Source organism: Mus caroli, unplaced genomic scaffold, assembly GCF_978045245.1.
Source record: "Mus caroli unplaced genomic scaffold, Mus_caroli_1 scaffold_8, whole genome shotgun sequence".
NCBI classification, from domain to species: domain Eukaryota; kingdom Metazoa; phylum Chordata; class Mammalia; order Rodentia; family Muridae; genus Mus; species Mus caroli.
Genome location: NW_028227263.1, coordinates 9,882,867 through 9,910,618, shown reverse-complemented (window position 1 = coordinate 9,910,618; position 27,752 = coordinate 9,882,867). Strand labels below are relative to the sequence as shown.

General features: G+C 44.0%; 1 protein-coding gene across 1 annotated transcript; it reads right to left on the bottom strand.

The window, feature by feature from the left end:
- Window positions 1–332: 332 nt before the first annotated feature.
- Window positions 333–27,352, bottom strand: Mki67 (marker of proliferation Ki-67). The gene is made up of 14 exons (XM_085841213.1): window positions 27,181–27,352; window positions 25,125–25,203; window positions 24,921–25,036; window positions 22,010–22,076; window positions 19,918–19,963; window positions 18,522–19,481; window positions 16,879–17,054; window positions 15,806–16,058; window positions 15,602–15,720; window positions 15,330–15,501; window positions 13,204–13,359; window positions 4,929–12,379; window positions 3,783–4,199; window positions 333–669 (listed from the first exon to the last, which is right to left on the bottom strand). The coding sequence occupies exons 1-14, from the start codon at window positions 27,270–27,272 to the stop codon at window positions 625–627; spliced, it is 10,149 nt and encodes a 3,382-aa protein (XP_085697339.1). The 5' UTR covers window positions 27,273–27,352; the 3' UTR covers window positions 333–624.
- Window positions 27,353–27,752: the final 400 nt, after the last annotated feature.

The following is a 27,752-nucleotide window of genomic DNA, read 5'->3' as shown; positions in this document are numbered from 1 at the left end:
AGGCAGCCAATTCAATCAATACAGAGGCCTAATGAAAAGCACAGACATCAGCCACTCTGTAACATAGCGACCTGTGCGCCTGAAGGTGAGCTCAGCAGCCATCCTTGACAGATGTTTCTACCAAAGGTCATAGGCCCAAAGGATTAGGCTGACTGGCATAAGTGACTAATGGTGTAGCCTACAAACCAACTGCTCCACCTTACAGTCATCCTGTGTAAGCTTGGCTGATATAACTGCACAGCCACTGTCTAATGAATGGAGGGACACCACCTTCCCCTCCTTCACAGCAGACGGGAGCAGCTGCAGTTGTCAGAGAGGCCAAAGGAGGCAGCGAATTTCAGAGCTTTATTGTGTAGGACAGAGGGCCACATTTCTGCCTGCTCATCCCTAAACTGTTATTGCGCTGAGACCCCGGTGATCTTCCTCATGACCTCCACTGGAATCTGAAGAGAGTATGACCAGGAAAGCTCAAAGCTTCCTTCCTTAAACTCAGGCAGTAGTATTTACAGTTCATCTTTACACTGGAGGTGAAAATCACACTGGAACTTATCACTAAGTCAAATTTACTTTTCCTTCTTAAATGTCTTTGCTACATAGTTTCACTTTTCTGGTAACTTCTTGTTTTTAACTTCTTGTTCTTAACTTCTTGGTGCATACAATGTCTTCATCCTGTTTGGGAAGAAAAAAAAAAAAAACCACACTTCTAAATAATATGAAGGAACAATTTTTGTGACCACCTCAACTCAATGAACCCCTTGTCCTTCCTAGGTGTCATTCAGGTCTCTCATCTATAAATTAACATTGAAGGGCTGGAGAGATAGCTCAGTGTCTAAGGGCACTTTCTGCACTTACAGAGCACCTAAGTTTAACACCCAACATCTACATTGTGGCTCACAACCATCCAGGGAACCAGATGCCTTTTTCTGACTGACCTCTGCAGGCAAGTACATCACACACACACACACACATGGCAAAACACTCAGTATACATTTAAAAAAAAAAAACCCACAAAACAAAAACAAAGTGTTTTTCTTTCTTTTTTTGTTTGTTTGTTTGGTTTTTTCCGAGACAGGGTTCCTCTGTGTAGCCCTGGCTGTCCTGGAACTCACTCTGTAGACCAGGCTGGCCTCGAACTCAGAAATTCACCTGCCTCTGCCTCCCAAGTGCTGGGATTAAAGGTGTACACCACCACTGCCTGGCTACAAAGTGTTTTTAAAAAGAAAAAAATTAAAGTTGGAAATTCTTTTACAATGCTTACCTTAAGGTTGTTTCTTCCTAAATGGTATTTTTTTTAACTTAGTTTTTAAAACTCAATCTCTGTGCTCTTTCACACGTTTCTAAAGCATACAAGGTCTCTATCACTATATGCTTATTCACAAAATTTGGCTGTGGCCTAGATGAAAACTTAAGTGTCCTAAAGCCAACTTCCCACAGACAAAGGACAGTCACTGTGTCCTAGGTCTCCTCTGTGGCTGCAAAAGGATAGTGGGTCCTCTAAGGCAGTGCGGAGATAGAGGCAGGCCCATCTACCTGGAAGCGGGGATACAATCTACAGCAAGCAAAAGGTCACAATAGCCTCTTAGAGCAAATGACCCAAAGTTCTGGTACCTGATAAACACAAGGCCCATCCAAGAAAAAATTAGAAAAAGCCGAGGGTGATGCTGGGCATACTTTAGACGCAGTTTAATGAGTGATTATGGACAGTTAAGAAAAGGAGACAGAAAACAGGAACTCTTAAGTGTGAGGCTCAGTATGGACAAGAAGATCTTGGTATGTGAATGCTGTTGAATTCTAGAAAATAACAGGTAGATGGATCTACTGTACACATGTTAGAAAGGCACGCACGCCAGATAAGAGGCTTGCTCCTCCAGCGTACTTGCAGGATGGACCCCTGGGAAGCACCCACCCCTCCCACACACACATATGTAGAATCTGGGTCTAAGGACAACAGAACAGACAACAAAGATATAGTCCTGGGAAAACTCGTCAGTGTATGGCATCCGCTGGGCACTAGTGAGGAGAAGAGACCTGAGTGTCTATGACACAATGACCTGGCCTGATCACCCTCAGGGCTTGCCTGCTGTGTTCAGGATCATTTGACTAAAAAAACTGGGTTTTATTCCTTCTATTTCCTTCTGATAAAGTACTACTTTCAGGATGATGAATCTGTGCTTAGAGTTCTGAGGGAAGATAAGATACACTTGTTAAGCCTAGGAGGCTGAGTTCCTGGTGTGTCTTGGTGTCTATAATGAAGGCTTGCCACCATGAGATAGTTTCTGCTTCCGGACAGCCACCTCCACTTCCTGGGTATTGCTCTACTTTCCTGAGCCTCGCTTCCATGGTTCTCAAGCCCTTTGTGGGGTGTCAAACAACCCTTTCACAGGTTGTTTCATATATCAGATATCATGCATACCAGATATTTACATTATGATTCATAACAGTAGCAACATTAGTGATCAAATAGCAATGAATTGATTTTATGGTTGGGGATCACCACACGAGGAGCGTATTAAAGAGTCACAGCATTGGGAAGTTGAGAGCCAACATTCTGGGTGCTTTAGCTGCACCTTCGCACTAGACCTTCATGCCTCTTTTTTTTTTTTTTTTTTTTTTGGTTTTTCGAGACAGGGTTTCTCTTTATAGCCCTGGCTGTCCTGGAGCTCACTTTGTAGACCAGGCTGGCCTCGAACTCAGAAATCCGCCTGCCTCTGCCTCCCGAGTGCTGGGATTAAAGGCGTGCGCCACCACGCCCGGCTCCTTCATGCCTCTTGCTCCATCCCTCAACTATATGGGATGTTTCATGACCTCTGGAAAGCCTGGGTCTTCTTGTGCTGTGCCAGTCACATTTAGGACTGCCAGCTCAGCACACCTCTGCCTTGAGCGGCTGTCAATACCTTTCTCTCCCATCAGCTGTTTCAGAATGTTCAGAGTATGTTCAGGATCAACTTGAATGTCCAGAACAATTATGTGTCACTCCCACAAAGATAACTGCCCACGCCATCTTTACCTTTTCCTAGACTACTGCTTAATGCAAGCATGCCACTGGGAATGATGCAATGCACCGACAGCACGTGAGCATTTACAGTCTACTAGCTTAGTACTGTGAGCTTGGGATGCTAAAACAACACACTTCCCAATGAGGAGAATTTACCTATTTCTATTTATTTGCTTAGGAGATAGACAATCCTGGGCTCATTCTGCCTCTTTATTTATTTTTTAAAATCATATTTATTCCTTTTAATTTTTATGTTTTTTGCCTTCACCTATGCATATGCCTGCTTGGTGTTTAAGGAGGTCAGGAGAGACCATCAGATCCCCTGGAGCTGGAGTTACAGATGGTTGTGAGCCATGTGAGTCCTAGGAATAACAACTGGCTCCTTTGAAAGAGTATTTGGTGCTCTCAACTGCTAAGCCAACTCATTCTGCCATTTTAAAGGAAATCTTTTGAGGTCCTGACATGCCCGCCTTTGTTTTAGTTAAGTGTTGCCAACATAGAGAGGCTGAAAATGTCATCATCTATAACCATGATAAGCCACATCACAAACATCAGAAAATGGTATTAGATATAAATAGCTAGCTCTTCTGGAATGAAACCTTCAATAGGTAAATTCACTATTCAAAGTGGAATTACCAAAACAGACAAGAAAATAGGTGGCCCGAAGGATGGCTTTCCCACTAGCATAGCAGGAGCTGCTGGCATGTCCTTATTTGCCTTTGTAACCTGGGCATAAAGATTAGAATGTTCTGGGTCTCACACGATGTAAGGCAGCAAGGGTCCTTACCTCCTGCAGAGTTCTTGCATCTTTCTTGGCTCCACGAGTTACCCTTGACTTAGGTTCACTGTCCAAAGTGACTCTAGTTTTTCTGGACCTCAAACACCTAACATCAGACTCTCCAGAGACTCCTTTCTCTTCCTGAGGCTTTACCAAGATTTCTGCAGCTGGTTTGCTTGTTTTCTCTTCTGCGTCGGAAGGCTGGGAAATCTCAGTCGTTCCTCTAGACCTCATGCACGTTCTTTTCCCACTGACTTTGCCCCGAGATGTAGATTTCTTGGCTTCATCATCCGGATTCTGCAGCTCTGTCTCCTGGGAGGCAGTCTTCATAGTCTTCTCATTTTTCTTTATCCCAACATTCTCTGCAGATGCATCAAACGTGGGTCTCGGCTGTTTTACATTGGTTTTCTTTCGGTACCTAGAGTTCTGGGGTGTTTTGTAAGGGAATGAGAAGACAACCACAAAATTAGTTAAATCTAAAAGATCCATCAGGGAAAAAAAAAAAAGAAGCAAAAATATAAAAAGAGAAAATAACAAATTTTATATTGATTAATTTGCTAAGAGTCATCTATGATATTCAAGGCAATGCCTTGGCTACTTTGTTCCTATGGAAAAATAATACATACTAACAAATTATAATTCCAGGATGTCAATCATAATACATATCAAAAACACTCCAGTTCACACTACTGAAGAACGCCCATCATAAAGGCAGTGAATGAACTGATTCTTTAAAGATCATTAAGGTACAAGGCCCGGCAATCTTTGAAGGGTGCCATGGTGACCTCCCTGTTTCATTCCTTCTCAAGGATAGATACACCTTAGCAGCACCTGCATCCTTAATAGATACTGTCACATACACAGAACACTGACCACCTGTTCCCTGATTAATTCTTCAAATAATGATACATGGAATTCATCCACTCCCTGAGAACTACTACAGCCACTTTTGATCAGCTCTTTTCCACAGAGGAAAACATTTAGGAGTTAGTCTATTCCTTGTATAAATCCCCAAGGGATCATTGGCTACAGCTATTAATGGTGATAAATGAAAACTGTAAGGAAATGAATGTGGAAAAACTCCTAGCTATACACAAATAACTGCAACAAAACACACCCTCCCTGACAAGCACCCACTATGTCCATCCGCATCACCTGATCTGGAGTGACAGGGTTTTCTCTTTTGGCTTCCATTTCTTCTGTTTTCATAACAGTGCTAACCTGCTCTTCCACAGATTCAAGTTTGTTTGACACTATTCTCGGGTGTTTCATCTTCACAGGCTCAGGTGATACATGCCTCTTGCTGGAAGCAGCCCTTTCTTTCTTAGGTACAGGCTTCTCATCTGTTGCTTCCTGCTTTGGTGCTACAGAGCGCAGAGCCCTGGTTCTCACAATGCTTCCACCTCTTGCAGACTTCCTCTTGGGGGACAGCAAACGGTCGCTTTTGCTTTGTAATGTTGCATGGTCTCTGGTGTCCACCCACACTTCCTTGGGGTCCTCTTTGGAGGCCCTCAGCACTCTTCTGCATGTTCTCAGAGGTTTTACTGAGTCTGGCTTTTGCTGTTGAGTGCTCTTAAGGATACTGGTGTTGTGTGCTAGTTTCTCAGAGTGATCTGATATTTGGGTTATTTCTTTGGAGTCACCTAACACTTCAAGAGGTTGAACCCCATCCTTATGTGTCCTTAGCTGCCTCCTGCTGCCAGTTACTTTGGCTACTGTATCTAATGTCTGCTTTATGGAGGCCTTTGAAACTTGGGTACCATTGTTATCAATTTCAGGGACCTTGCGGGATCGCATAGTTTGCCTTGATGTTGATACTGTCTTCCTTACTGCTGAAGGCTCTTCATCTGCCTCTACTTTCCCACGTCTTGTCCTAGGTCGCCTTGGTGAGGTTTGGAAGCTGTCAACTTGCTCTGGTTGTAGAGAATTACAGGGCATCTGTGTGGGTCCTTTATCACTTGCTGATTCATCAGTGTGACCTAGGGTTTGGATTGGTCCTTTGAGACTAGCCAGTTCTAGGGCCTGTGCCTTTTCCTTGGGTACCCTCCGTGGCCTCTTGCTGACAGGCACACTTGCTACTGGCTCAATTTTCTGCTTTGTAGACTTCTTAACCTCTTCAACATTTATACTGTCACCCACAGGCTCTTTGAGTGTGTTCCTGGTTTCCCTGGATGGTTGCTTTCTTTGTGCTGTGGGCTCTTCTTTTACACCAATGCTGAGTGGTTGTATTCGGAGCTGCCTCTTTAAACCTGCTAAGGTTTTCTTCTCTTCTGGTTGCGGAGATTTGGAAGGTATTCTTTTGGCAGTTTCCTCTTGGAAACTGGTGAGTTCTTCTAAGGGTTGGGTTTTCTTCTTAACTGTCCTTGGTTGGTTCCTCCTGCCAGTTAAACTTACACTTGGGTCTTGTTTCTGTACTGAAGATTCCTTAAACTCTTCCATACCTTTATTGTCACTGACGGGCTCTTTCTGTGTGTTTCTGGTTTGCCTTACAACTCTTGTAGTCTTTCTTTGTGGTATGGGCTCTTCAGTAACAACCAGTCTCCTGAGTCGTCTTCTTGCCTGTGTCTCTGAAGTTGTATCCACAGGTTCTGGAGATTTGCTGGGCATCTTTGTGGTTTTCTCGACAATAACTGAGTCCATTACCAAGTTTGGAGCTTGGCAGAGCTCTTGGAAGCCAGGCAGATCCTCTAGGGTCTTTTCTGCTCTTGTAATTCTTTGCCTCTTACTGCGAGGCACATTCACTTCTGTGTCCAATTTCCGTTTTACAGATTCCTTCCTTGTTTTAATGACTTTGCCTTCACCTTCTGGTTCTCTAGGTAAGTCCACGATTTCCCCTGATATTTGTGGATGCATTATGTCTCCTGAAAGTTCATTTTTCACATGAACTTTCCTCAGACCGGTTCTGGCCTGTCTCCGTGAGGTTACTGAAGTGTCTATTGACTCTGGTGGTGGAGACAAGCTGGGCAGTTTTGCAAGATTGTCCAGTGTCACCGAATCCTTGTTAGGGCCTGATGTTTGGGAGACCTCCTGAAGACCAAAGAGATCTTCTGGGGACTGGGACCTTTTCTTACATGACCCTTGCTGCCTCTTGCCACGAGTAACATATACTGCTGGCTCCAATTTCTGAGCTAACAATACCTTCACATCTTTGGTCTCTCTGCCATGATCTTCTCCAAGTGTGAGGGTTTGCATGACTTCCTGTGATGCACAGCTTGACTTACTGAGCGGAGAGTGCCCTCCTCTCACATCCACCTTACTGAGACCTGTCTTGGAGAGTCTCTTTGTGCTTGCCGGGGTTCTGACTGGTTCTGCTTGTGAAGATGCCAAAGACATCTTTGCACTTTCTTCAACACTCACAGGGTCACTGGCACCAGCTGGTGTTTGGAAGAGTTCTTGGAAGCCATCCAGGTCTTCTAGGGGCTGAGCCCTGTTCTTAGATGTTCGTGACCTTCTCTTACTCCCTGATGAATTCCCTGCAAAATCCAGTTTCTGCTTTGGAGTTTCCATGAAGGTGGTGCTGTCATTTTCTTCCTGCACTGGTGCTGGTGTGCCTGGGGCTCTGCCTGGTGACTTTGTTCTTTTCCCAAGTGTTGAAGGGTCTTCTTTCACATCCATCTTACTGAGACCTGTCTTGGAGAGTCTCTTTGTGCTTGCCGGGGTTCTGACTGGTTCTGCTTGTGAAGATGCCAAAGACATCTTTGCACTTTCTTCAACACTCACAGGGTCACTGGCACCAGCTGGTGTTTGGAAGAGTTCTTGGAAGCCATCCAGGTCTTCTAGGGGCTGAGCCCTGTTCTTAGATGTTCGTGACCTTCTCTTACTCCCTGATGAATTCCCTGCAAAATCCAGTTTCTGCTTTGGAGTTTCCATGAAGGTGGTGCTGTCATTTTCTTCCTGCACTGGTGCTGGTGTGCCTGGGGCTCTGCCTGGTGACTTTGTTCTTTTCCCAAGTGTTGAAGGGTCTTCTTTCACATCCACCTTACTGAGACCTGTCTTGGAGAGTCTCTTTGTGCTTGCCGGGGTTCTGACTGGTTCTGCTTGTGAAGATTCCAAAGACATATTTGCACTTTCTTCAACACTCACAGGGTCACTGGCACCAGCTGGTGTTTGGAAGAGTTCTTGGAAGCCATCCAGGTCTTCTAGGGGCTGAGCCCTGTTCTTAGATGTCCGTGACCTTCTCTTACTCCCTGATGAATTCCCTGCAAAATCCAGTTTCTGCTTTGGAGTTTCCATGAAGGTGGTGCTGTCATTTTCTTCCTGCACTGGTGCTGGTGTGCCTGGGGCTCTGTCTGGTGACTTTGTTCTTTTCCCAAGTGTTGAAGGTTCTTGTCTCACATCCACTTTACTGAGACCTGTCTTGGAGAGTCTCTTTGTGCTTGCCGGGGTTCTGACTGGTTCTGCTTGTGAAGATGCCAAAGATATCTTTGCACTTTCTTCAACACTCACAGGGTCACTGGCACCAGCTGGTGTTTGGAAGAGTTCTTGGAAGCCATCCAGGTCTTCTAGGGGCTGAGCCCTGTTCTTAGATGTTCGTGACCTTCTCTTACTCCCTGATGAATTCCCTGCAAAATCCAGTTTCTGCTTTGGAGTTTCCATGAAGGTGGTGCTGTCATTTTCTTCCTGCACTGGTGCTGGTGTGCCTGGGGCTCTGCCTGGTGACTTTGTTCTTTTCCCAAGTGTTGAAGGGTCTTCTTTCACATCCATCTTACTGAGACCTGTCTTGGAGAGTCTCTTTGTGCTTGCCGGGGTTCTGACTGGTTCTGCTTGTGAAGATGCCAAAGACATCTTTGCACTTTCTTCAACACTCACAGGGTCACTGGCACCAGCTGGTGTTTGGAAGAGTTCTTGGAAGCCATCCAGGTCTTCTAGGGGCTGAGCCCTGTTCTTAGATGTTCGTGACCTTCTCTTACTCCCTGATGAATTCCCTGCAAAATCCAGTTTCTGCTTTGGAGTTTCCATGAAGGTGGTGCTGTCATTTTCTTCCTGCACTGGTGCTGGTGTGCCTGGGGCTCTGCCTTGTGACTGTGTTTGTTTTTCAAGTATGGAAAGGTCTTTCATATCCACTTTCATGAGATTCATCTTAGACCGTCTCTTTGTGCTTGCCGGGGTTCTGACTGGTTCTGCTTGTGAAGATTCCAAAGATGTCTTTGCACTTTCTTCAATGTTCACAGGGTCACTGGCACCAGCTGGTGTTTGGAAGAGTTCTTGGAAGCCATCCAGGTCTTCTAGGGGCTGAGCCCTGTTGTTGGGTGTCCGTGGCCTCCTCTTATGTCCTGTTGAATTTCCTATGAAATCCAGTTTCTGCTTTGGAGTTTCCATAATGGCTGTGGTGCCATTTTCTTCCTGCATTGGTGCTGGTGTGCCTGTGTCTCTGCCTTGTGACTGTGTTTGTTTTTCAAGTATGGAAAGTTCTCTCATGTCTTTCATGAGACTCATGTTGGACCATCTCTTCATGCTTGCTGGGTTTATGATATGTCCTGGTTGTGGAGACTGCAGAGCTATTTTTGTAGTTTCATCAACAGTTCCTGGGTCTTTGCCACTGGCTGGTGTTTGAAAGAGCTCTTGGCGATGAAATAAGTCTCCTGAGAACTGAGGCCTTTCCTCATGTGCCCCTTGCTGCTTCTTCCTGACAGTTCGACTTGCTGATGAGTTCAGTGTCTGAGGTGTGGATTCCTTCACACCTTTGTTCTCTGTGTCATCTTCTGGCCCTATGGGTATATGTACAACCTCCCCTGTAGCACACCGTGGCAGATTCACTGGAGAGATCTTTTCTCTCACAGCAATATTCCCAACACTTGTCTTAGCCAGTCTCTTTGAGGTTTGTGGAGTTCTAACAAATCCTGATTGTGGAGATCTCAAGGACATTCTTGTTTGTTTGTTACCAATTAATGGATCAGAACAGTAGCGTGATGTTTGGAAGAGTTCTTGGAAGCCACCGTGATCTTCCAGCGGTTGGACTTTTTCCTTAGGTGTTTGTGGCTGTCTGGTAAGTCTAGTTCCATCTGCTGTAGTCTGCAGTGTTTCCTTTGGAATCTCCATAATTGCTTTGACTGCATTATCCTCCTGCACAGGTGTGGTGTGGGCTCTGTCCAGTGACTGCTTCCAGAGACCTGAAAGTTCTTCTGTCACATCCATTTTTCTCAGGATGATCTTGGGCAGACTCTTTCTGTTGATTTGGGTTCTAACTGGTCCTAATTGTGGTGATCTAGCAAGCATTGTTGAGATTCCAGTGGTCAAAGAGTCCTTAGCATAGCCTGGTGTTTGGAAGAGCTGTTGGAACCCATTCGGGTCTTCTAGGCATGGTGTGTTATCCTTTGAAGAACGTCGCATCCTCTTGCTGTTAGGTGTACAAGCTGTTGACTCCAGTTTGCGCTTTGCAGGTTTCCTAGATGATCTAATGACTTTGTTGGTGGTGGGTACCTGAAGTGTGTCTACACCTTCTCCTAATTGTAGGTGTTCCTCTGATTCTAAAAGTTCTTCTTTAGGTGTTCTGGACTGTTTCCTAAGCCCTGTTAAATTTCCTATAGACTCCAGTTTCTGCTTTGGAGTTTCCATGTAGGCTGTGCAGTCATTTTCTTCCTGTGCTGGTGCTGGTGTGCCTGGGGCTCTGCCTGGTGACTTTGTTCTTTTCCCAAGTGTTGAAGGGTCTTCTTTCACATCCACCTTACTGAGACCTGTCTTGGAGAGTCTCTTTGTGCTTGCCGGGGTTCTGACTGGTTCTGCTTGTGAAGATTCCAAAGACATCTTTGCACTTTCCTCAACAGTCACTGAGTCATTGGCACCAGCTGGTGTTTGGAAGAGTTCTTGGAAGCCATCCAGGTCTTCTAGGGGCTGAGCTCTGATCTTAGGTGTCCGTGGCCTCCTCTTATGTCCTGATGAATTTCCTGTGAAATCCAGTTTCTGCTTTGGAGTTTCCATGAAGGCTGTGCTGTCATTTTCTTCCTGCACTGGTGCTGGTGTGCCTGGGGCTCTGTCTGGTGACTTTGTTCTTTTCCCAAGTGTTGAAGGTTCTTGTCTCACATCCACTTTACTGAGACCTGTCTTGGAGAGTCTCTTTGTGCTTGCCGGGGTTCTGACTGGTTCTGCTTGTGAAGATGCCAAAGATATCTTTGCACTTTCTTCAACACTCACAGGGTCAGTAGCACCAGCTGGTGTTTGGAAGAGTTCTTGGAAGCCATCCAGGTCTTCTAGGGGCTGAGCCCTGTTCTTAGATGTTCGTGACCTTCTCTTACTCCCTGATGAATTCCCTGCAAAATCCAGTTTCAGCTTTGGAGTTTCCATGAAGGTGGTGCTGTCATTTTCTTCCTGCACTGGTGCTGGTGTGCCTGGGGCTCTGCCTGGTGACTTTGTCCTTTTCCCAAGTGTTGAAGGTTCTTGTCTCACATCCACTTTACTGAGATCGGTCTTGGAGAGTCTCTTTGTGCTTGCCGGGGTTCTGACTGGTTCTGCTTGTGAAGATGCCAAAGATATCTTTGCACTTTCTTCAACACTCACAGGGTCACTGGCACCAGCTGGTGTTTGGAAAAGTTCTTGGAAGCCATCCAGGTCTTCTAGGGGCTGAGCCCTGTTCTTAGATGTTCGTGACCTTCTCTTACTCCCTGATGAATTCCCTGCAAAATCCAGTTTCTGCTTTGGAGTTTCCATGAAGGTGGTGCTGTCATTTTCTTCCTGCACTGGTGCTGGTGTGCCTGGGGCTCTGCCTTGTGACTGTGTTTGTTTCTCAAGTATGGAAAGGTCTTTCATATCCACTTTCATGAGACTCATCTTAGACCGTCTCTTTGTGCTTGCCGGGGTTCTGACTGGTTCTGCTTGTGAAGATTCCAAAGACGTCTTTGCACTTTCTTCAATGCTCACAGGGTCACTGGCACCAGGTTTATCTTTGAGGTTTGGTGTTTCAAAGTGTTCCTTGAGACCAGCTGGGCCTTCTAAAGGTTGTGTCTTTTTGCCAGGGGTCTTTGACGAGTGCTTCTCTTTGGTTGCATATACCATTATGTTCACTTTCTTTTTTGTAATTCCTTGATCCTCACTTATTGATGTGTTTTGCATGTGCACGGATTCCTCTAGGTTTTGTATGGTTCCTTGTCCTTGACTAAGTAATTCCTCAGCATAGTCTGCTGTTTGGGTGACCATCTGACTTCCTAGTAAGTCTTTTGTTGGCTTCTGCTTCCTGGCACTTGATCTCCTAGCTGATGTCTTTTCTGAACCTTCACTTAATTCACCACTTTCCTTGCATCTTTGAGGAGAGTTTTCATTGTCCTGCACCTGTTGATCTTCTTTTTGTCCTTGAAATGTTCCCCTTAAATGTCTTGCTGTGGTGCTCTCAGCAAGGACTGCTTCTGTTTTTTCATTCATAGTTTCCACAAGAGTATGTCTGAGCTCTCTAGATCTTCTTAACTTGGTCACACTCGATGCAGTCTTCAGAGGCTCTGTCTCAGAGACTGGAGTTGTCTTCTCAAGGTCAGTAATGTTATGGACATTCTTAGGAGTTTGCACTGTGTTTTCATGTTTGATGCTCCGCCTTCTTAAGGTAGGACTTGCAGAATATCTATCAGATATTCTATCAGAATGCTTTGCTGCATTCCGAGTACTGGAGAGCACTTTTTCTCCTATAAGAAAGAAAAATATATACATAAAAAAAATCGTATCATTTTTCACCATGTATTACCAGCTTATTATTTTATCTTTAGGAAGTATATAAGAACCAGTAATTTAGCTTTTCTACCAAGCAGTTCCTAGATGATCTCGACCCTGTCCTATTTATGATCTATTAAATATAATATTATTTGGTAACAGAGAAGAGCCATTGTGAAGTGTCCTTAAGAAGGGTCCTCTAAAGCCCGCCAACATGTGTGACATGGAACTGAATACAGGCAATATTTTTTCTGAAACAGTCACTTATTATCTTGATTCACTAATGAAGTAATAGATTCTACTGTGCTTGTTTAATATCCAAATCCAATTCTGCATGTAAGCAGTTGTGACCCTCCTATCTCCGCCTTCCAAGTTCTTGAATTAAAGCCACATACTCCAAAGTTTCTGCAATGCTATAGACGTAACCCAGAGTTTCCCAAATGCCAGGCAAGCACTCCAACAATCGAGTTCATCTCTATCCTTGCAATAATTTTTATTTGTGTAATTTATATATAAACATAGCAGGACAAGTGTACTGTTTGTACCTCTACCCTCCTATAACGAAGAAGTTGAAAGCAATATAGACATCATTTAGACTTATTAACTGAGTGAATAATACTTCCTATCAAGCTAGGTCAATAATTGCAAAGTCTGCTTGAAAACAGAACAGAGAAAATGGAAATGGCCTTTCACCAGGAAAAGCTATTGTACAGAAGGAACCCAGTATTGTCTATAAAGAAAAGGCAGTCTTCAAGTCTCCATTCCAAAGTTTAACAGTGGAAAAAACAAATAAACCAACCCAAAATCTCTGCGGTGATGGGCTCGGGTATGTCTCCTGAATTAGTTACTTGCAATTGTCTTTCAGACAAATTCACTGAATTGGAAAGAACGGAGCCTATATCACTCATCTGCTGCTGCTTCTCCTTCACTGGAGTCTTGAACATTTCAGTTAGTCCTGATAAAGGAAAACATTGGAAACATGGCTTACATTATCTCATTCCCCATGTAAAACAATGTAGATGACAAAAACAAGTTTTCAGATTCCAGGTATGCATCATCTCATTAAAATGTTGATTTTTGTTAATATGCTCATAAAAAAAATTAAAGAAAACAAACAAACCCAACAACACATAGAGCCAACTTCTCTAACCCTCTCCTATCGAAAAGGAAATCCAGTGATTTAGTTGACCTCCGTCGTTTTCTAAACTAGTTCCCCAAAACAAGCCCCAGCAAAGGGACAAAATTTAGGTATGGGTACCTCTCCTCAGAGTACTGGTATCTGGAAATCCATGACCTTGTTATACCCTCAAGAAGTTTCTCAGATCTAAATCCTACAAGTAATATGTTTCTAAAGTTTAGAATACTGACACAACACTGACCATTTTCAGGCCCATCAAGAACACACACTCGAACACACACACTTTAAGTATCATCCCTCCCTACTCACCTTAACATCAAAAAGGCAGTAGTGACATAATTCCATATGGATGATTGAGCTCCCTGAAAAGCTCAAGTATCATGCTTCTGTCTGGTTGGCTCCAAAGAATGAGAACTTGAGCTGGCATTCGCCACAGAATGGGTCTGGGAACTGTTGAAGTGTCTATCTGCACTAGCCTGTTTAAAGTCTCCTTTTTCCATAGCCTTCAGGGCCTTACTTGCTTACTTGAAATATCAGGGTTTACCTTAGAATGTTTTAAAATGGAAGCTGCCAGGCCAGGCATGGTAGCCCTAAGAAAGCAGGGGTAGGCAGAGCTCTTTATGTTTTAGGTTAACCTGAATATTAAGACTCTATCTCAAGAAAAAAAGAGGGGGGGGGGGGCTGCCTACACCAAGAGATGAGAAATGTCTGAACCCAAGGACAAGTATAGAAGAAAGGAATACTCAAGAAAATTCACTGTCTCAGGCCCCACGTATTTAAAATCTTATTTATCTTTGAGAGTTTTAAAAATATAATATAATATAAATAGATTATATATCATCCTCAATTTATATAATTACATAATATACTTGATTCATTTTTTGTTTTTATCTTTATACAGATAATTGATCCAAAATGCAGTTTTTTGGTTTTTTTCCGAGACAGGGTTTCTCTGTGTAGCCCTGGTTGTCCTGGAACTCACTCTGTAGACCAGGCTGGCCTCTGCCTCCCAAGTGCTAGGATTAAAGGCATGCGCCACCACCTGCCTCAAAATACAGTTCTTGTAAGGGCTATTATATACTGAGGTATTTGGTCATATTCAGTTCCCAATCTGCAACAAATAAAAATAAGATTCTCCCTACTCAGTTCAAATCATAATTCTCTTCCAGAAACTATCACATATTGAGGAACTCGAGACAAATGTGCTTTCTTGAGAATAAGTCTAAGCCAGCCAGTTACGCCTTCACTGATACTCAAGACAGTGAAAACAGTTCAATTATCAATAGCTCAGAAAACCCTTCATTACACGGCTTCCTCTCAGCAAGCAGTTACGCTCACTGGAAAGAAAGTGAATCTTGGAGGCCATCAATACTGCTCTAAATCCACTTATTCCCTGGGGCCAGCCCTCAGTGCAACGCCTCGGAAAAGAGAGGAACCCTGGCCATCCTCGTACCACAGTGCACCTTTCCATCTCCTGTACGCACACTGCTCACAGTCTATGCACGTGAGAGCTCCATCCCCGCTTCCTGTAGGACACAGATCCCCTAAATTGACTGAGACCTGTCTTCTACCCCCAACCAACTTCATCTTTGAATATTATGACAGCAGAAAGCTGGCGTGATGGGTTATTCTGTAGTCACTCATTGATTGCTACTAGGCTCCCAGCTAGGGTTCAAAGGTTGTAAGACAAGGCGTGAGATGGAGATAAGAAGCATTAAGGAAGTCACAAACAGAAAGATCAAGAAGGCTATGACTAGAGGCCTTCTTGTAAATGTGACTACATTTACCTGACAGATCTTCACTGAAGTCCACTTTTCGGTTTAGCATCAAGTTGTTCAGCATTTTGTAGGGTCGGGCAGGCACACTTACTTTTTCAATCTGCGCTCTCCCTACTACAATGGTACAGGGAGAGTTTGCATGGCCTGTAGTAAATTGATTGTGAAGATTGCTTGTGGGTTTCTGCAGACAAAAGCAAGACATATCACAAAATATCACAGCATGAACAATACAAGCCTAAGACAACTGAAAATAAAAGCAGTGCATGGCTGAAGCCCTATACCTTTGGAGTACTGGGTCTTCTTTGTCTCTTGCTCATCTGCTTTTGAGGGACATGTTTCACAACTTTCGTTTGTGTTTGTTTCACGCCAAGTTTTACAACATCAGCCCATGATTTTGCAACTGTTTAAAGGAAAAAATGGTGAACTTTTCAAACTCCAGCATAAGAAAGTTGAGTTTGAGCTCTGTTTGCCCATACAGCACTAACCAATCAAGTTGGCTTCAGAAGCTCCACTCCGCCTTTTGGAGCAAATCATCTGTAGAATGCCGTGCTGACTCCGGCTGATGGATGCTCTCTTCGCAGGCAGGTTGCCGCTATTCCTGCCTGCTTTCTTGGGAATGTCTGTCTCACATAAGAATTTGCTTCCACTGGAAGTCCGGCCTGATCTGCGTCTTTGATCATTTGTCCTTGATGGAGTTATCCCAGGAGACTCTTGTTTCCCTGGAGACTGGGGCCGTTCCTGACAAGGCAGAGACATGTATGAAAAAATCTGACCAAGGAGGTTAACATCTCTGTAATACCTAATTAAAAACCTTTACAGCAAACCGTGTAGCTTTTAAATTCTGAAGCACCAGTGGCTCTGTCTTTCAAGGATAAGAAAGGGGTCAGTTGCCCCACTCATTTAAGCAGAGGAAGGGGACATATGCACCAGTGGAGTCTATCACTGGTGGAAACAGGGACACTACTCAGTGGAAGAAGGCATTCCAATTTCAGCTCAGCCGACACCAGCCCTGGGGTGGGCCTGGAGAGGGCTACTCATTTCTGGGAGGTGGGACAAGGGAAGAAGATGTTAGGTATGCATCCAAGTCTTTTTGATACTAAAAGAATAAAGCTGTCCAGGGCCCTTTTAGGAAACTGAGCTTTGCAGCCATAGCAAGGAAAAGCAGTAGAACAGTGACGAGGACTCCATGTGCAGAAGAGAGATGCTTTACCAAAGACTTTCCTTCCCACAACCTCAATGCCCCTGTACTTTACCCCCAAAACAAAGCAATCCTTGTGGTCACATATGCTGCTGTCTTCAGATTCTTTTAAATGATGCCAGTGTGTACCAGGGTCATAAGGCCCTGTGGTGTGTCAGGGTCTTCTTCTAAGGAAAAGTGCCCAACACCCTGCTTCACCTTCCAGAACTGCCTGAGAACCCATAGAGTTGTTACTGGGCATGAGACAAGTGATGGAGAAGAGATGAGATCTCAGTTCCCCTTTACCTCTGCTTGGTTTTGGATGGAATGAGCCATCTGTGAGAGAGGAGGTACAAACACAGTGCTGACTGTCCAACTAACCTTGATGATTGTCTTCAGGGCCGCTGGGCTGTGAGTGCCCAGAGACTTCCTCCTGCTCGGGGTTTCTCCTCTTTTCAGTGGTGTATTAGGAGGCAAGTTTTCATCAAATAATTCAGGTCTTAGATGTCCACCAAAGGATACACGTCTTCTCTTCATAGGCATTCCCTCACTCTTGTCTGAAGTAAGGAATGCAAACACATGAAAAGAGCATTATAAATGCCATGCCAGCACTGAGGATTTATTTCAAAATAGCATGAAAAAAGTAATGCACTGCAAAGGCACTGAAACATGGCGCCTTTATTCATAAAATAGAAGCCAGAGCAGCCTCAGGACTTCCTAAAAGACCTCAAGAGAAACCAGATGCACTGCATGACAACTGGCAAGAATGGAAGTTCCCCTTAAAACTGAAAATGGCATGGGATTACCTTAAGAAAGTTGTCTGCTCACAGCAGAAGAGGCAGAACCTGAGCAGTGCCCTGAGGAACTTGATAAAAGGCGCACACACACATGAATAGTCTAAAAAACTCCTTGTCCAGGCCTGGCACTCCATTATGAGTTTCAACCGAACACTGGCTGATGGGTACAAGTGTCACTGACAGATAGCCACACCAACAGGTCACCAGCAGAAGCTGTGCCTGATATAAAGGTTATATCAGAGCTTTCCTTTCTTTAAGCCAGCATGAAACAAGTATGCAGGAAGATGCCACAAGGCTGCTCACTATGTAGCCTTGGGTGGTCACTTCCCGTTTGTAAAGAGAGATAGAGAAGGCTTTCTCTAGGTGGTGAGATGTCTCAGCAAGTAAGGGGGCTTTGCTGCCAAGCCTAAGGACCTGAGGCCAATCCATGGAACCAAGATGGGACATGGTAGAAGGAGAGAACTGACCCCTACAAGTTGTCCTCGGACTCCTGCATGAGCACCATGCCACATTCTTATGTTCCCTTTCCCCCATATACAAAAATAAGTAAATGTAGTAAAAAACTTAAAAACCAAATGTTAATGCCTTGGAAGCATCTGGAACTTTGCTGGTATAGAAACCTGAGTCCAGTCCAGTGTCTGCAATAAAGTGCTAGTAAGAGACTGAGAACAAGCCGGACAGTGGTGGCACACACCTTTAATCCCAGCACTTGTGAGGCAGAGGCCAGACTGGTCTGGAGCAAGTTCCAGAACAGTCAAGGCTACATGGAGAAACTCTGTCTCAAAAAACAAATAAAGGAAAGAGACTGAGAACAGAGATTGAACACCCATGAGCTACTATGTTCAAGGATGGCTCAAAGGACTTAGTCCCAAGAAACAATCCCACAATATATAACTGGTATTCAAAATGGGACACTAAATGAAAAGCTATTATGATTAAAGCCCTTATATTGTAAAAGAAAAGTCACATTTTCTTTTCCTGAAGTAGTTTCTGTGATATGGTTCCCTCCTGAATGAACTCGTTGCACCTACTCTATTACGCCTCTTTATAAATGACAAGATCTTTAGTACCCATATATCCGATAAAGCTTGCTTCTTCCTGTATCAGAGTACTTAGTGGGTTCTTTAGCAGACAGCTGGTTACACTAAACAAACACTTTATTAACTCATAATACATAAGATAGATAGTAACCTATTAGGGAAAGCAGATCTACAAAAAATAACTTACTAATGGAATCACCAAAGTTGCTGATATCAACGGAACTAAGACCAGGTAGGCCAGAGCAAGTCTGTTCGGCTGCTGGGGCTAGTTTCTCAGGCTTGCTGAAGGAATCCTTGGGAGTTTTCTTTTCACCTGGAACAAGGCGCTGAGTTAAAGAGAGCCGCTTTTGTGTCTCTGCAGATGGAGCCTCTACCTTTGCAGGAATATTCCTCTTTTTGGAAGAGGAACGTTCTGCTGTATCAGCAGGGCTGGCAACATCTCCAGCCTCCACCTCAGCTTGGTTTCTAGTCGCCAGTTTCCCAGGAGTGACTATTTTATGGACTGCCAAGACACTTTCACCTTCATCCAGATTCACAGAATGTCTTCTGCCAATAACACGAGACTTTTCATCCTTAAGTTGCTGTGAATGCCGCACAGGGGTCTTCATTTTAGCAGTCTCTGTGGAAGTCTGAACAGGCACCATTCCACCGCTCCATCTCTCAGCCCAGATCTTTCCTACTTTGGGTGAAGAGGCTGCAGTAACAGGGGTGCTTCCACTAGACTTTGCTCTTGCCTTGCCTGACACCAATAGCTGTATCTCCCGAGATTCTTCTGCTGCACGGTCAGGTTGGGGTTCTGATTTTCTACAAGATTTCTGTGATTTTACATCCAACTCTTCCTTCATTGACTGATAAAGTTTCTCAAAGGGAGATTCCTTTTCGTTGCTATGGCTAAGGCTCTGTGCAGGAGACGACTTCAGTTCCCTGTAACTGCTCCCTGTAGCCCTGGACTTCTTAAAGAGATCGCCAGAAGTGGGCTCTACTATGTTTCTGCCATTGTGCTGTTCTACATGCCCTGATGAGTCTTGGCTAACACTGTTCTTTGAGCCATCTGAGGCAGGACTATCTGCAGAAAGGCCCTTGGCATGCACAAACGATCTTCTTGAAGCAGTCATTTTTGAAGCTTTGGCATCTTGACCTTTCCCATCTTGGCAATAAATATGAAATAAGAAACAGAAGTTCAACAAGTTCTCAGTGGTTTCACATTTCTCAAATCCAGTACCATGTTTTAAATTTCCTTGTATCCTAGCTTTTCATTTAGTCCACAAATTAATTCCTTACCCTTATCTTATGATATTTCCATCTTAATAAAGCTCATTAGCTCTGAACATCCAGTGATGTAACAAATCCTACCAGACAGCTCAGGATTAACTGGACAACTAAAAGAGCAAGCACTAGGGAACAAGTTTCCCAGCTCTCTGCTTTGGTTTGGTATTTTAAATAAAATAAAATAAAATAAAATAAAACTCTTAGGAGTTTGAGAGACCAGGAATTTTATGTCTGTGTCCCCATAATCCCACCCTTGCTACTGTCATAGCAGGTTGATGCTGAGAGTACTAGAACAGAACGAAACCAATACCAACCAGGGTCAGCACAGAAGCTGTCTCTTGAGGCTCGCCTCGCTGGTTCCTACACATTAAAAGATAAGAACAAGAATGTAAGTGCCTTTTTTAGTGTGGTCATCTTTAAACAAGGAAAACTTCTCATTAATTACATTATTTGTCAAGCGCTTTATTACTTCTTAGAGGCTTGAGAAATACAGCCAAGTGACGTGAGAGCGAGTGGTCATGACTTCTTAGCTGACGTAGAGCTTTCTTTTCTTTAAGGTTTATTTTTGTATTTATGTATATGTATACGTATACAGGCACATTTGAGTGGGTGAACTGCCAATGTGGGTGCCAGGAACTGAGCTTGGGTCCTCTGGAAAAGCAGCATACTTTTCTTGGTTGTTGTTTTAAGATTTATTTATATGAATACATTGTACTTCTCTTCAGACACCAGAAGAGGGCATATGATCCCATTACAGATGGTTTGTAAGCCACCCTGTTGTTGCTGGGAATTGAACTCGGGGACTCTGGCCATCTCTCCAGGCCCCTGTCTCCCAGTGTAGAACTTCTTTATCTTCCAACGTCATATGAAGGAAGAAGCAAAGTTAAAATTAAGTTCCTCCATCTGCTAACTCACCACAGGACAAACTACAGATGCCCTAAGCTTAACCAGAAATGGACTCAGGACGTCCCAAGCTGCAATTCCACCAGCACCCGTGCTCTCATTCCTAACAGATATCTGTTGTGTAGCAGACAGCCAGGAACTTAAGACACACAAAGGGCAGCACAGCCATGTGCACTGTAACTTCAAAGCCCGAATATCAAATTAAACACTTTCTGAACCAATAGACAGTGCCTACATATTCCGGAACATGGAATTATTCTGGGGGTGAAGAATACATGTTTGTGTGTGCTGTGAACAAAATTGACACTAAGTATATTTCTCAAATGCTCACCATCTTATTTCTAAGGAGTGGGAACAAACTAAACCTGAACCTCACCAATTTGGCTAGATTACCTGGCCACCAAACACCAGCAATCCTCCTATCTCTCTGCCTTCTCAGTGATGGGGATTATAGGTGTGATCACACCACACCCAAATTTGTTTCCATGGGTTCTAGGGGATCAAACTCAGGTGCACCTGCTTACAGAAAAAGCATTTTATATAGAGCTATCTTCCCAGTCTGAAATGTTTGCATGATTATATTAAAGAGGCACGAAACTCCTAGTAATTACTATCACAGTATTTGTATTAAATTTTAGTGCTTAGTTTTAATACAGATTAATTACCAAAGAGTTCATCAACTAAAAGTTGTACTTGTCTATCCTACAGATCTACCATCAATAATTTTATTTTGTTACACCTGATAACAAGTTGAATGGTGACTGATGGGTCACCTCAAAAAATAGCTTCCACCAGAGGTCAACAAGCACTGGGCTCCTCTAAGAAAGAAGCAATCTTTCACATGGATATTAATATTTAAATCTTGAAGGAAGAGTGCCTATTGCTAAACATAGGTGAACCGTAAAGCTCCTGATTGGGGCTGCAGCTACTTCATGGGTACTAGTCTGACTACCATTTTAAAAGGAGTGACAGAGACTCTTGAGAATTACCCTAAAGCTACTGAATTCCAAATCTTGTGTCCAGAATTGTGCTTTAGTTAACGGTCCCAGTGGCAGTAATCTTGCTGATACTGTCAAGTGACAGGACTCCCTCATGTGACAAGCACTAGACTCACTTTCTGAACTAGGAAGCTTCTCCAGCACTCACTTTGCACAATGTTATGGACAGGAGTGAGGAGGAGACAACGTGACTCATCAGAGGTCTCTACCTTTTATCTCTCTTAGGTCTCAAACCTGGGACAAAGACTGAGGTACCCATGAACATAAATAAAGTGGTCGGTGGTTGCCACATACTCCTAACATGCCTCTACCTGTGTGGTTTCAGGTTACTTTACTGTGCTTACAGTCAACTTATTCCCTGATCTTGTTGCTTACATTTTTCTGCTATAATCAGAAAGCCATTCCTGGTCACCAGTTGAAACGTGAGAAATCACTTGTTAAAACATGTAAATGAGTTCCCATCACGACACAAGAATCAAGGGCACACCTGAGCATTTCCCCTCACCTTTCCAAGGGACTTTCCTGGAAATTCTGTTGTCTTGCTTCCGTCCTCAGGATTTCCATCTTCATACCTACAGCGCAGCAGAGTCAGGTGAAGAACGTGACCATACAGAGCCAAGGGTTATAGATGCAAACTCTGAGACACCTCTAGGCTTTGTTCAGAATATTAGCTTACACAAAGAAAAGCTCTTAACACTAAAAACTTAGATAAATGGAAAGTTACAAAGCTACGTTCCAGAATTATGATCACTACTTCTCCACTCTCCCTGGAGGACAGGCACATCTTAAGAAGCTGACACTAGAATCACCATAGATCTTGGTGATCAATTCAGAACTGAAATCCTTTACTGTGCACCACAGAAACTTGGGTTCCTGAGTGAAGTGGCTTAATTTGACCTGAGATACTGTCTATGTAAGATCTGAAACCCTTCTCCAAGTTATCACAGTGCTGAACAGAGTCTCTCTTAAAGAGTCTAGTCAATAAAAATGTCCCTTCAAATTGTTCAAAGAGGCAACGTTCATTTTATAAAGACTTAACGGTAAATCCACCAAGATATTATATCTTTAAAAAAGAAAGTCTATTTAAAGTTAAGCTACGCAACAGCAGGTTCCTAGACACAACAAAAGCCTTAACAATTAGAGTTGAAAGTAAGGAGGCAAAAAGGTTATATTATGTAAGCATAAGGAATTAATGTATTTATATTTATCAATCAAAGAAATCACTAAGGCAAAATATGTAACTAAGAGTAAGAGATATTTCAAATGGCAACAAATTCTGAATTTGTGATAGGGAAAACAAATTAATTAAAGAAAAGTAAAAGATCAATTAATTAAAGAAAATTAAGAGAAAAATGAACAAGTTCTCAATGGGTGATTTCAATATATCTCTTAAACTATTAAGCAGGGAAATAATAAAATAATTATTAAGAATAGAGAATTTAGCCGGGCATGGTGGTGCACGCCTTTAATCCCAGCACTCAGGAGGCAGAGGCAGGCGGATTTTTGAGTTCCAGGACAGCCAGGGCTCCACAGAGAAACCCTGTCTTGTAAAACCAAAAAAAAAAAAAAAAAATCTGTAGTTGTAGAATACCATTTTCAAATACAGGAAATGTGGTGATGGTGGGGGGTCATTTGATTACAAATAAATTCTTGACAGATTTCTACTGGAAATCACTCAAATTCTCAATCAAGGATGAATAAACTGTGAATACTCTTACATGTTATAGGATATACAGTGCTATGTTAATGAAATACCTATATTGTGAGAAGAAACAAGCCAAAGACAGCAAACATGCTATAAACCACACACACAGGAACATTAGTCAGACATAAGCACGCAAAGCTTTATGCTAACTATAGTGCTTAGAGGCCCACATGTAGGCATAATGCCATTGTGCCTGTGTAAAGATATCTTGTATCATTCCAATGCTGACTTCTGTGCCCCCATTTCTGGTTGCAAACCTTATTCTAAGAATCTCCTGTCTCTATGTTGTGTAAGCAACGCTCTCCAATTATTCCCCCAATTGGTCAACAAAGCTAGCTGATCAGCCAGTGACTGAGAAGGGGAGAGAAAAGGGCTGGACTTCCATCTAGCCAGGGGAAAAGAGAAGGGAGAAAGAGAGAAAGAGGGGGATGGGGAGAGAAAGAGGGGAGAAGAGGGGAGAAGAGGGGAGAAGAGGGGAGAAGAGAAGAGAAGAGAAGAGAAGAGAAGAGAAGAGAAGAGAAGAGAAGAGAAGAGAAGAGAAGAGAAGAGAAGAGAAGAGAAGAGAAGAGAAAAGAGAGGAAGGGATAGGTGAAGATTAGGCAACCTGAGAATCCAAAGAGACACCATGAGAAACACCTGGAGCCCAGAGAGTCAAGTCAGTACTAAAATGCAAATATCACAGGGATTTTGACTGGGTGGTAGCCAGATTAGCATAGAGGATAAAAATAGAGTAATATTGCTCAGTTGTTGGCCCTTAAAGCTTGTTAAATAAATATAATAAATAGTCCAGTTACAATTATTTGGGAACCAGCTAGGTTAAAAGAAAAACACCGCAACACACTTATTAAAATGCCACTAACACCCACAAGCATGTAGCAAGACTCCAAAGATACCTGTCTCTTACAGCCTCCATGGTGGCTTACTAAGAGAAAAGTTGTGATTAGAGAGGATGGACACACACACACAAAGTTACAGAAGTTTCCCTTGTGACTTGGCTGTAGTGTATTAGTCAGCTAGGACTCCCATAATTAAATCACAGACAGAGTACCTTAAACAACAGAAATTTGCTGCTCACAATTCTGGCTGGAAGTCTAAGTCCAAGGCATCTGTAGGAATGGCTCCTCTGGGTCTCCTGGACTGGCCGCCCTCTGTCTCTTACACAGCACTTTCTCTCATTCACTTGCTCCCCTGTATGCTAATCTTTCCTTATTATAATGACATTAGTCCTGGGTTAGGATGCAGTCCAATTGCCTCAGTATAACAAAATTGTTCTTTAAGGGCCAAACATACTCTCTCTAAGGGACTAGGAGCTAGGAACTTTAAGATGCGCCATCAACACTGGGAAAGCAAAGACAGGAGGGCCCTGGGCTTGGGTGTCTAGACAATCTCGCCCATTACATGGTGAATCCTAGGCCTGTTAAGAGACCCTGATCAAAAAGGAGGGGAAAACTGACCCAGATCCCGAGGACGAGGACCACACCTGAGCTTGTCCTCTATTTTCCACAGGCACAGGCCCAAGCACCTGCACGTACATGTATGCATGCACACGCGCACAAACAAACAAACACACACACACACACACACACACACACACACACACACAGAGACATTTCTAACATCCATCAACACCAAAAAAGGATCAAACCATGGTACTAGTTTGTGATTAAAGAAAGCACAGTGTTCAGAACTCATCCAGTTAGCTTTCACTCACCTAAAGGAGCGGTCAATGATTGTTATTATGTCTCCATGTCTCAGCCTCACAGGCTCATCTATAGTAGCCCCATTTACTCGCGTTGGATTGGTGGAACTTAAATTATGTAATATTGCCTACGAGGAGAGAGGAGAGGCAAACACTAAGGACTTGCTTCAAGTCACCTTCAAAAGCTTTAAGAGTTGATTTCCAAAGCCGACTTACCTCTTGCTCTTTGACTTCAATTTTGCAATGTCTTTTTGACACTACAGGCAGCTGGATACGAATGTCACATTCAATGCTCCTTAATACAAAAAAGTAAGGGTTTTATGAGGGTTTGCAACAAAAAAGAAGAAACCCTCAAGTTTTCAAAATATTAGCAGAATTTGACTAGTATGTTTATATTATAAGTGTAACAAGGACTGACAAGATATGAGGGGCAGGGCAATGTTCACAAGTACTGCCTAAGAAACCATAAAAGATGGAGACTTCTAGTACTTCAGAATAATTATATTAGAAAATACTAGAACACACAATTACTTCTCATGTAAGTAGTTATAATTACAAGATACAAATAAAAGAGAACTTTCTATCAGTTTAGGAGGACTTTGGGTTTTTTTGTTTGGTTGGTTGGCTTTTTGATTTTTTTTCAAGACAGGGTTTCTCTGTGTAGCCCTGCTGTCCTGGAACTCACTCTGTAGACCAGGCTGTCCTCCAACTCTGAAATTCACCTGCCTCTGCCTCCCAAATGCTGGGACTAAAGGCGAGCGCCACCACTGCTCAGCTTAGAAGACCTTTGTAATGTATTTATAACAATATGGGTGTTTAAGGACACAGAAAACTACTAGCATAAAATGTGCTGTGGGTAATTAATGCCTCAGTTTCTTCATACACAAAAGATCTATACCAGCACCTGTGTTGCTATTCAGCTATAGTTGTATATCTCACTTGAGTATGGGGCACACAGCTAATCTATGCGAGTCATTTTAAAACAACACCGAGTTGGCAGACTCAGATGTCTTCACAATACAGACACTAATCTACAATCAGTATCTAGATTAGAATGTCTTTCTAGAAAGCTAGCATTGTGGTGGCACAGCACAGAAGAGAAAATTCTAACCCAGCCACAAACCAGGACTTTTGCTGGTAGCTCCATCGTGAACTTTAAAAGCCAGACTATACTCTATATACTGTCTGCTTTCCTATGAACCTCTGGAGTCTAAGCATACCTCTTACAATAAATACCACATAACCAAATGCAAACTGATTTTAAAAATTTTTTAAACTTGTTAAAAGTATATTTAAGTAATAAATGCAGAATAATCAAAATGAATGACACTTGTGACAAGAATGTTTACTAAACAACAACAAAGTTATAGAAAGTTCTTTACTCTGACAGGAAGTTCTTACGCTCAAGAAAACAGAGGTTTGGGGTATCAAAAGACCCGGCAGAAAGACCATATGTTCGAACCCCGTTTTACTGAGCAGAAAGATCACCACAATCCATACTACATACAGAATACCACAGACATTCTGGACCAGATACTTCCTCAACTGTTAAATACACCATGTCTCTGTCCTTACTCAGCAATACTAACAGCAGACAGCTCTCCCAGGGTGACATGAAAATCTGTCACCAGACTTTGTCAAATGTCTGAGAACTACCATTCTTGCCTGATCGCCATCTTCCTACCACTCATCCTGCGCCACACACTGATTGATCTTAAGTGTCAGTCGCCATATGGGTCCCTAGAGATGTAACCATTAACAAGGCAGACCTTGTCTTGGAATTTAGTCTACTGAGAGACAAACAAAAAATCTAAAACCTAGTCACCAATCTGCATGGTGTTAGGAAAGACGAGTTTTCTTAAAAGCATCCTCTCAAGTAACATTTCAAACGCGGCAGAAAGCCATAAGGGTCAAAGTTTGCAGATGTGGCAATGCCAGCCACTGCCTGGAAGGCCTCAGGGAAGATTGCCATCCGAGTGACGGGGAGGGTGAGAGGGGACTCTCCCAGAGCACCCGAGCAGGGCTCTCCTATCTGATGTTTCCCGAAACATCCAGAGCCACAGCCGGCTGCCTGAGAACGACAGCGCGGAAGTTGCGGGACACCGACGTCAGCTTCGCGTCTACCGAGTGTAAAATCCCGATTCCATTTGGAAGGTCCCAATGCATGAGCGTGACTTCCGAACAAGCCACAGGGACAGCCCTGTCAAACGCAGAGGGGGGTCGGGCCGCGGGGTCGCTGCCCCGGGTCACCTCGGCCCCGGCGCGCACTCACCTTCCAAACAGGCAGGAGCTGAGGCTCAGCGGGAAGTGTGCCCCGTCCTCGCCGCTCCGCTTGATGGTGACCAGGTGAGCCGAGGACGCCATGGTCCGCCCGGCCGTCAGGACTGCGGTCGAGGGCGGAGAAGCCTCTCGGTGAAGCTCGCAGTCGCCCCGCCGGGCCGCTCCTCAGCTGATCCAGTAAGCGCAAGTTAGCTCTGGCCGCCGCGCACCCGGCGCAGCCCGCGTCGGAGCCCTCGGCTCCTTAGCCGCGGAGGACCGACCACGGCCACCCGCGGCCTTCGCTCCGCCCCGACCCGACCCGCACTCCCGCCGCCCGCGTCCCTGGTGCCCGCCACCCGCCGCCCGCCGCCCCGTCCAGCCCCGACTGCCCGCCTAGGCGGTTCCGCGCCAAGGCTCGCCTGCCGCAGCCCGCCCGATTCAAACCAAAACGGCGGTTCAAATTCTGGCGCTAAGTGCTGCGATTGGGCCAGGCGGCCAGCGAGAGACCAATGGCGAGGGCGACAGAGGATTGGGGAAGTCCAGAGGTGGGGCCAGGCTGCGGGCCTGGCGGTGGGGTGGAGCCGG

Excerpts from the sequence above, each read along its gene's own strand:
- Mki67 (XM_085841213.1), bottom strand. The coding sequence starts at position 27,272 with ATGGCGTCCTCGGCTCACCTGGTCACCATCAAGCGGAGCGGCGAGGAC. Across the intron at positions 22,077-24,920 it reads ATCATTGACCGCTCCTTTAG|GTATGAAGATGGAAATCCTG; the intron begins GTGAGTGAAAGC and ends GCTGCGCTGTAG. Across the intron at positions 19,964-22,009 it reads CAGGAAAGTCCCTTGGAAAG|GAACCAGCGAGGCGAGCCTC; the intron begins GTGAGGGGAAAT and ends TTTAATGTGTAG.